We start from the raw sequence: 9,291 nt of genomic DNA, 5'->3' as shown, positions 1-9,291 counted from the left end.
TACTTCCTTATAAATAGGGTTTGTCCTTTTGGGTCTATTAAAGAGATACTCATTTGGGTATTATTGTGGAGTTCTTCGTTTCTTTTGTTGTTGGGGCTTGATATTAGGATTTTCGAATATCTTCTTGGATTCCACCAAAGGTTTGTGTCTTCCTTTCGGGTTTCACTAGAAATTTATCCCTAAATATCGTTTGATGCTTCGTTGAGAGTTATAGGTATAGCCGACTCTTTGTAATCTCTCCTCGTTCACAGTGAATCCTCTCTAGCTCCTCCTGTGGAGTACATTCTTACTTTGTATTTGAGCGGAATCATACATATCTTTATGTCTTTATTTTGATCGCTGTTAGTTTGTTTATTCTCTACTTCGTGGCTGTCATAACAATACAATTGTTGCTCACACTTGTTTTTATATATTACTTCCATTCCTAATGCCCCACCGATGTGTGATTGAGTTCTCACACGGTCATAGATGGGTTAGTCTCATTCTTTTTGGGTATGGGGATATCTCTAAAAAAACCTTCTGTGTATAAGAGCATCCACAATGTAATAATCAAAACCAAAAAGTTGCTAAAGTTAACAATGTTTGTTCAAAAAAGTGCTCACATTGTAATAACCAAACTTAGCAACCTCTTAGCAACTCATCAAATTTTGGCCTTTGAATAATCAAAACTAGCAACCTTTTTGCCAATAATCAAATCTAATGGTCCCCACATTTTCTCAATTAAGTACACTCATCGTTACATAAAAACCTTATCTCTCTCTCTCTCTCTCTCTCTCTCTCTCTCTCTCAACAATGTTTCCAGAAAATTATTTTCAAAAACTGTTTTTTTTTTCAAAAACTTTAAAAAAAACAGTATTTACAAAAAACTTTTTTTTTAAAGTGTTTTTACACAAAAACTGTTTTTTCTTTTTTTAAAAACGGTTTCTGACAATTTTTCAAAAAAAATGTTTTTTTAAAACTGTTCTTTTTGAAAAAAACTATTTTCAATTTTTTTTACTAAACTATTTTCTTTAAAAAACTGTTATTTTTTTTCAAAAAGAGTATTCAAATTATTGTCACAAATTTTACTTTTTAGAATTTTTTTTTTTAGTTTAAAAAGGTGATGTGGCAAGTTTTGGTTATCCAATTTTGATTATTACATTGTGGACCTCTACATTGCTAATCTTAGCAATATTTTAAATGAATAATCAAAAGATGATGTGGCAACTTTTGGTTATCCAATTTTAATTATTACATTGCGGATGCTCTAATTTAGTAGTTACTGTATAAATATTGTATGGATGGTCAGTATAAATTCCAGAGTCTTGGGGAGGCATGTGTATTTGTTAGTAGAAATTTCGACAGGATATGCTTGCCCCATAATATTATTGTAATACTCCCTCTGTCCCTTTTTAAGTGTCCTGCTTCGTAACTCCAACTTATTAAAAAGACATCATCATTATACCTTTCACATCAACTTTTTCTTCCACTTTTCCTACTTACCCATCATCATTACACTTTTACTCACTAACTTTTCAAAATAAAATCTACTTTTAGGGACAAAATAGACAATACTTTAATTTTTACCTCCTAATTTTACAAAATGGACACTTATTAAGGGACAGCCCAAAATGAAATACTGGACACAAAAAAAGAGACGGAGGGAGTATATTGTAACATTATATAGTAGTAATAATAGTATTAATTTAGGAGAAATGAAAGGAAAAGAAAAACAAGGTGAAACGAACCGACAAGATCAAGACTCTGTCTGTCTGGAGGGGTGGGGTGAGGTGAGGTAGATTAGATCGATCGATCGAGTGAGTGTAAATGGGGAAGAAAGCGGTGTTGATAGGGTGCAACTACCCAGGGACGAAGGCAGAACTGAAGGGATGCGTAAACGACGTCAGGAAGATGCACAGTTGCCTCGTGGACAAGTACGGCTTCTTGGAGGAGGACATAACGGTGCTCATCGACAACGACGATTCTTACACCCAGCCCACCGGCCGCAACCTCCGTCGAGCCCTCTCCGATCTCCTCCGATCCGCTGAGCCCGGTGACTTCCTCTTCGTCCACTACAGCGGCCACGGCACTCGTCTCCCCGCCGAGACTGGCGAAGACGACGACACCGGCTACGACGAGTGCATCGTCCCTACTGACATGAATCTCATCACCGGTCTCTCTCTCTCTCTCGATTTTTCTACCTAATCTAGGAGCAAGTTTTACTTTACCCATGATAGATAGGTGCTTATTAGTATGATCGACTATTAAGTGTTACGTGATATGCACACACAGAGACACCGCCTTGGAGTGTGAACTAGTTAGTACTTTTTAACTTCTGCAACTGTTCTTTAAGACCAGTACTCTTCCCGCTGGCCAAAATTTAAAAGAATTGTAGGTGACATAATGCTTATTCTATTCCCTTTTTTGACTTTCTGGTTGGCGTATGCATAAATTTGGTTGCTATACTACAGATCTGGGCTCTGTTATCTCTGAACTCGAGAATAAAATTATTGACCTATAATAAGATTTTGTGTAGTGATAAAGGGCAATGCTAGGCGACTCTATTAAGTTTCGGAGAATCTCTTCTGATATCTTGAAGAACCAAATAGTTTTCTCTCTCAATTCTCACGTCGTTTTGCTCCTTGGGTAGTTTTGTTGTGGATTAGCAGGGTGTATAGCTCTGGCTCTTTTTGGGTGGGATATGTGGGGTGTGCTGTACCATCAGTCGTAAGCTTTGCTTTGGTCACATGGAAGTTTACTGGGAAAAATGTTTCAAAAAGTGATGCTGCAATTTAAGTATCCATGATCCTTTATAACTCTCTTAGCTCACTCTCTTAGCTCACTTCTGGTCGTCGTTTGTACTATCTGTTTTGTTGAACCTCAACTTGTTTCACTCCTGAAATTGTCCCTTGGGAATCTTTTACATATTTTCTTATGTTTTCCCGCATTTATAAACTTATTAGCAAATAAAATACTTCCCTTGAAAATGGTTTACTTGACATAAAACCACAAATATTTTCCACCGTTTTCAGGTCCTCCCTGACATTAGACTACTTTCAGCTGCAACTGACTGATCACGGCAATAGATATTTTGGCGGCACTCCATCATTTTCTGATGCCCAGCAGGCATTTGTTGATGCTCGTTTATTGCTCAAGTGATAACAAATTGTGGGAAAATTCAATTGGACAAGAACTTTATACTATATTTTACGAACTGTTCTGGGTTCAGTATTCTTGTTTAAGTATGCATTTTTCGCTTTCAATTAGCTGCGTGTGATTCCACAAATGATTGTTCCAGTTTGATTTGATCTTTGCAACTAGTTGTTGGGTGATGTTGAGGAATCTTGTAGTAATTCACTTGTTTTCTCTCTTGAACTACATTTTTTTTGGTTTTTTAAGTTCTGGTTGCATAATAGTTACCAGTTGCATCATCTTGAAGTCTGTCAGTTGAGAACCACTTCTAGTGAAGTTGGTATCTCATCTCCCTCCCCCAGTGGTGACCAAGGTTCGAGTCCCACGAGGGGCGGGGCTTTGGGGGCTAAGGCTATAGATAGCCTCTGGACCCCTGTGCTAACTCTAACACTCCCACTAACTCCGCTAATGTATACAATATTGGCCAAAAAAAACATACAAAGACACTAACAGAGATATGGGCAAAAGACACGGTAAAAAGCATTTATACATTTTATAATGGCTATACAGTTGTATTCATGCAACCATTTCATCTGGAAATAACCAAAATAGTATCTTTACAAATTTTGTTGTTTTCGTTTTATATTTACTCCTACAATTTCAATGAGGATTTTTTGGTCAATTTTGTTTATTGGTACCTCTTTTTCCTCATATTTTTGGAATATCGTACACCGTATGCCTGAAATAAGCTTCCAATACTGTAAATTGATCCCTGCCATGTTTTCCTATGTGTCCAAGTTGGACGCGTGTATCCCTGATGTGTTACCTGCTTAAAAACAGTTAAATTTATAGGACACGCCACCTCCCATACCCCTGATGTGTTGACTGCTTAAAAACTGTTAAATTTATAGGACACACCACCTCCCATGCGTGTTCCTGTGTAGTTCATATAATTAAGGTAAGTTGGCTTAAGTGGATGGGTGCTCCTGGCATATTACACGATCGACAGGAACCTGCAAAACTAATTAGTGGTCTAATTCAAGGACAAATACAAGAAAGTCGGTATTTTGCCTTTCTTTCACATTCATGTAGATGCGCGCACACGTGTCATCTGAGGGGGAGGGAGAGATTTTAACTGTTTTGCTGGTGTGTGTGTGTGCACAGATGATGATTTCCGGGAGTTTGTAGACAATGTACCGGAAGGTTGCCGCCTTACTATTGTATCTGACTCTTGCCATAGTGGCGGCCTTATTGATGAGGCCAAAGAGCAAATTGGGGAGAGTACCATGCATTCTCGCGAGGGCCAGGAATCTGAATCTGCATCGGGCTTTGGATTTAAAAGCTTCTTGCATAAAACCGTGGAGGATGCATTTGAGTCCCGTGGAATAAACCTACCTTCAGGATTGCGCCACCACCACAATCGGCACCAGGAAGAAAATTTTGAGGATAGAGAAGTTGAAGGAGGAGGATACGGGGATTGGGGGTATTTCAAGAACAAATCTTTGCCTCTCTCAACTCTGATCGAGATACTCAAGCAGAAAACTGGTAAGGATGACATTGACGTTGGCAAGCTGAGGCCAACTCTTTTTGACGTCTTTGGTGAAGATGCCAGCCCCAAGGTTAAGAAGTTTATGAAGGTGATCATGAACAAACTCCAGGAACATGGCAGCGGTGGGGGCAACGGTGAAGGTGGTGGATTGATGGGGATGGTTGGAAATCTGGCTCAGGAGTTCCTCAAGCAAAAGCTAGATGTAAACGATGAAGACTATGCAAAACCTGCTCTAGAAACACAAGTGAGCAGAAAGCAAGAGGTTTATGCGGGGGCAAGTGGGCGGGCTCTTCCTGACAATGGTATTCTGATCAGTGGCTGCCAAACTGATCAAACTTCTGCAGATGCTAGCCCGTCTGGCAATGCTGATGAAGCTTATGGGGCTCTTAGCAATGCAATTCAGACCATAATTGCTGAAACTGATGGCACAGTTACTAATCAGGAGCTTGTATTGAAGGCAAGGGAGATGTTGAAGAGCCAGGGTTTCACACAGCGTCCAGGCCTCTATTGCAGTGACAATCATGTTGAAACTTCTTTTGTGTGCTGATGACGGATAGTCTACTAATAATGCAAGGCAGATGAGTGATTAGGAAATATCCAGTTACTTCTGGGCTTTGTGTGGTGTGGTGGTGTAAACTCTCTTTTTTTTCGTCCTCTTTGAGTGGATCGTGTGTTTGTATAATTGCTTTATGTTTGGTGTATGAGCAACAATTTCTGAACCAAAATCTGCTGTCATGTATTTCAGCGATACTTGACCGTGATGTTGTGTTGTGATTGCAGTACTGCGATTGTGGCAAGAGTTCTATGTTGTAAACTGCATCCTGTGCAGCCACCTATAAGATTATTGTTTGCCTTTGGTGTTCATGGTCATAATCATGGAATTAATATGTATAATATACATCTCTCTTCTAAAACTATTGATCCAGAAAATTACCTACTTACATTTGCAAGATTCCTCAATTCAATTTCACCGTCATAATTGGCAACACCAGATCATATCATGTCTCAAAGCTTTCCGTCATCCTTAAAAAAAGCTTTCCATCTCGCAAAATACAGCATGGCATGTGGGACTTGATCAGTGTCTAGGTTTGTATCAGAACTGCGGCGCCTAAGAACATGTCCTACCTAGGAAATTGGTAATTATGTTGCTTAAAGGCCAAAAAAGGTGGAGAATTTTATCTGCCTACAGAATTTCACATTCTCGAATACATACAGTTTAGAAAAATGCAACTAAAGGACAACCGCCCAAGATTTACTTTCACCAAATCAAAAAAGTCATAATAAACAAGTTATTGGTGAAAACCCCACAGTAGACAACACAAAGTCATCACAGACAAAAAACAAGAAAAAGAAAAGACCAGAAACCAGCCAAATCTGTTGATCAAGCCAAGACACCGGAGAGAACCACAACTTGGATCCCAAGATCAAGCTTAAATCTTGAAGTTTCAAAACCAAATCAGTAGATCTAATCATTTCGAACAAGATTACAATTGTAAAGCATATACTAATATTAAATGTCACCTAGATGTGTCTAGGATACCAGCAAAGAAGAAAAATGGTGTAAATTGTGACCCAGACCATTTCAAAATTAGGACTCCGCACACCATCAGTTGACCAACCCATCTACTTCTGCTGTTGTTTGTTAATCTCGGAGTTGCTTTCCTTTGGCACAGGTTGAATCCTCACATACGGCTTCCTGGTTAATGTCTCCCCCCTTAAAGCAGCAACATATCGGTCGTTTGTATCCTCTTTCCTCTGCAGTTCACCAAGGTATTCTGCCAGACGGTCTTTGTTTACTTTCCCCATCATCTAATTCACAAGTCAAATAGTACATCAGGACCAAAAGAAGAAAGAGCTGTGTCTAGACACCACTCTATGCAGGAGTAGAAACTATACAGTAATCCAAGAGTAGGTTAAGGAAGATAAATAGAAGCAGAAAAACAGAGAGCGCTATATCTTCAAGTTCAAAGAAGTGATCAAAGAGAAGAAAGCAAGAAAATCAAGAACCAAACTAGTACTGTCATCACGAGTCAAGTGCAAACTATGAAAGAGGCCAAGAGATTAGATTTATCCACCAATTGTCCCTGCCATCAACTGTTTTCTATAATTGCGCTGACCATATGGTCATAATACTTGAACATGCTTTTTACGCTTATGGAAGAAAGCTTACATGGCGGTTTTTAAGGCATGCAGGTCATCATCTAAAATCATACCCTAGAAGCTACTAGATGCTGGACTTCAACAGCGGCCTGATGACGCATCTGTCCAGACATTGATACCAAAACAACTAAGATTTAAGACGACAGAAACTAGAGGCCAATTATCTTGAATCTTAACAAGGAAAAAGACAAAACGCAAAGTCAGAAACCTTGCACATTTTGATAATGAAGCAGACATGAACATAGATGAAGGGAAACAATTTGATGGTGTTTGGAGTTGGGTTTGTGTATGCACCTTGCTTTACCTCACCTAAGGTATTAACTTTCTTGCATATGTTGCACAATAGTATGGTGGAATTTCACCAGATGAACACTCAAGCAGTACATCCTTAAACCAATGAATACTGACAACGAATTTTACAATCACCGGGAACTGGCAAGTATGCGTAAAACTCAAAATGACTTGCCAACTTCTCTTCCCCACAACTATACTCCATTAAATATCAAAGGCTGAAAATTGCTAATGAGGAAAAGGTCTATGGATGATTACACAGAGGAGTTATATGACCTGGTTCTTTCAAGTATGTAAAAGCCTAAAAGGTAAGTGAAGCACGAAAGGTGGGGACGTATAACATAATACAAGGAATTGCCGGTAAGTTTGGGAGATGTTTAATAACAAATATGGAAAATTTCCAAATCTTATCAGCATGTCGGGGCTTCTGAAATTTTTAGCAAGTAAGAGCAATAAACAAGGTATGTCCTGTTTGGAATTACTCTACCAATGCGGCAATGTGCATAAAAGATGGTGGGAAAATGACAAGCTGTGGTTTAATCCCTGGGAAGTTTTTTCTCTGGGAACTCTTCGACTTTTGTATTGTTTATTGTAGTAGTCTTTTTGGCTTGTCCAGTTGTAAGTTTACCTAGTTTTCTAATTTGCTTTGTCTGAGGGTGATGCCCCATGTTTCTGTATATATAGCTCATTTTTCAAGGATTTTCGTTTAGCATAGGAAATATTTATTTGCATAAGTGGACTTGGTAGCGATGGGGTGGAAGTATATATGCAAACTCCAAAAGTGTTAGGATGGTTGGAAATCCCCAATGTTGTTGGTTGAAGTTCCAACTTCTGGAACATTATTCGCTTTTGTTAGTCATTCATGTTGTACGATGGTTAATTACACTGGTGGATTCTTGATGTTCTATATCCTTTTATGAGGTTTATAAGGGAGAGTAACACGTGCTGAATGTGTGGGGTGTATTGGTGCAAGTGCCAAGTCAAAGCTTGGGCAAGATAGTGTGGTCTTCACAGTTGTGAGAGGGGGTGCCTTTAAGTGTTTGTGTCTTCAAACTCAAGGGTGTCCTAGCAAGCTTGACGACTTGTAGTAGTAAATAACATATTGGTCTCACGGACATTGGTTGAATTTGGCCAAAATAGTACGTAAATATTTCATGTCTGATCGTCTTTATTACTTTTTCATTGTTACTTTTTAGTAGTTGCGTTGTAGTATATTATTTTTTGAATCTTCAATTAATTTGTGAGGAACAATAGAACCACCACAAAAATAAATAAACCAAAAGAAGAGAAGGCAAACAAAAGAAACCCTTAATAGTAATAATCTGATCTGATAAATAAATAGTGGAGTAGTAACTGAGAATAAACAATTTTTGCATGGAAATGGAGTAACAGAAGAAAGAAGCAGGCCAGGGAATAATTAATCATCAATTAGAGAAAGATGCGTACTAGGGAATCGGGTGGAGCGTTGTGGCGGAGGTGGGATTCGAGTTGTTGGTTGCGGGAGTTGGTGATCTGCATAACTCCGTAGCCAATGACACCAGGTACCACTCCACATATGGTGGCGAATGCTATGAAGAAGGGCTTCGACTCTTTCGTCTGCCTCACTATCCACCTCCACGTCCCGCTCTTCTCCCACAGGATCGACATAATCGGATGGATCCTCTTCTCTTCTCTTCTCTTGTCACTCTGTTTTTGTGCATTTTTTATTTGTCATTTTTCTTTTGGAAAATTTTCAAAATGGCACCTCAACTTTCACCCAAATATCACATAAACACTTAAATTTAAGTTTATTTCAATTAAACACCTATATTTACAAAAACCTCCTAATTAATGCCTCTGCCGTTATACATTGTCCAATTTGTGGTGACGTGACATTTTTGTCCATTAAATGCCCCATTGGCACAGAATAGCAGCCCAAAAAGTTGCAGACAATCAAAACCCTCTTCTCCCCAAATCAAAACCCTATTCTTCCCACATGGGCGAAGTCCATTAAATGACCAATCAAACTCCGTCCATGTGCCTCCAGCAGCCACCGTAAGCCCCACTGGAAAAGCCTTCACCGCTGCGAGGGTGAAAAGGCTCTGGCTGATGACAATCGACACGGCTGCGTTTCACTCCGCCATGTACCACTCTGCTATGCCTTGCCTCAGCGTTCTCCCACCAATGTTTGATCCGTGATT

General features: G+C 39.2%; 2 protein-coding genes across 2 annotated transcripts; one reads left to right on the top strand and one right to left on the bottom strand.

Annotated features, from left to right (window-relative positions):
- Positions 1-1,689: 1,689 nt before the first annotated feature.
- On the top strand, positions 1,690-5,457 carry LOC131321835 (metacaspase-5-like). The gene is made up of 2 exons (XM_058352792.1): positions 1,690-2,152; positions 4,276-5,457. The coding sequence occupies exons 1-2, from the start codon at positions 1,807-1,809 to the stop codon at positions 5,205-5,207; spliced, it is 1,278 nt and encodes a 425-aa protein (XP_058208775.1). The 5' UTR covers positions 1,690-1,806; the 3' UTR covers positions 5,208-5,457.
- Positions 5,458-5,885: 428 nt separating this feature from the next.
- Positions 5,886-8,829, bottom strand: LOC131321836 (uncharacterized). The gene is made up of 2 exons (XM_058352794.1): positions 8,558-8,829; positions 5,886-6,469 (listed from the first exon to the last, which is right to left on the bottom strand). Exons 1-2 carry the CDS (start codon positions 8,756-8,758, stop codon positions 6,284-6,286), a joined length of 387 nt encoding a protein of 128 aa, XP_058208777.1. The 5' UTR covers positions 8,759-8,829; the 3' UTR covers positions 5,886-6,283.
- Between the last annotated feature and the right edge of the window lie 462 nt (positions 8,830-9,291).

This window comes from Rhododendron vialii, chromosome 4a, assembly GCF_030253575.1.
Source record: "Rhododendron vialii isolate Sample 1 chromosome 4a, ASM3025357v1".
Lineage (NCBI taxonomy): Eukaryota > Viridiplantae > Streptophyta > Magnoliopsida > Ericales > Ericaceae > Rhododendron > Rhododendron vialii.
Note: the sequence above shows the minus strand (reverse complement) of the source record. Positions and strands in the feature narration are given on the sequence as shown.

Bases quoted from the DNA above. Each gene is read 5' to 3' on its own strand.
- LOC131321835 (XM_058352792.1), top strand. From the start codon at position 1,807: ATGGGGAAGAAAGCGGTGTTGATAGGGTGCAACTACCCAGGGACGAAG. The intron at 2,153-4,275 runs GTCTCTCTCTCT...GTGTGTGCACAG, and splicing joins TGACATGAATCTCATCACCG to ATGATGATTTCCGGGAGTTT.
- LOC131321836 (XM_058352794.1), bottom strand. From the start codon at position 8,758: ATGTCGATCCTGTGGGAGAAGAGCGGGACGTGGAGGTGGATAGTGAGG. The intron at 6,470-8,557 runs GTACGCATCTTT...CTTGTGAATTAG, and splicing joins ACGCTCCACCCGATTCCCTA to ATGATGGGGAAAGTAAACAA.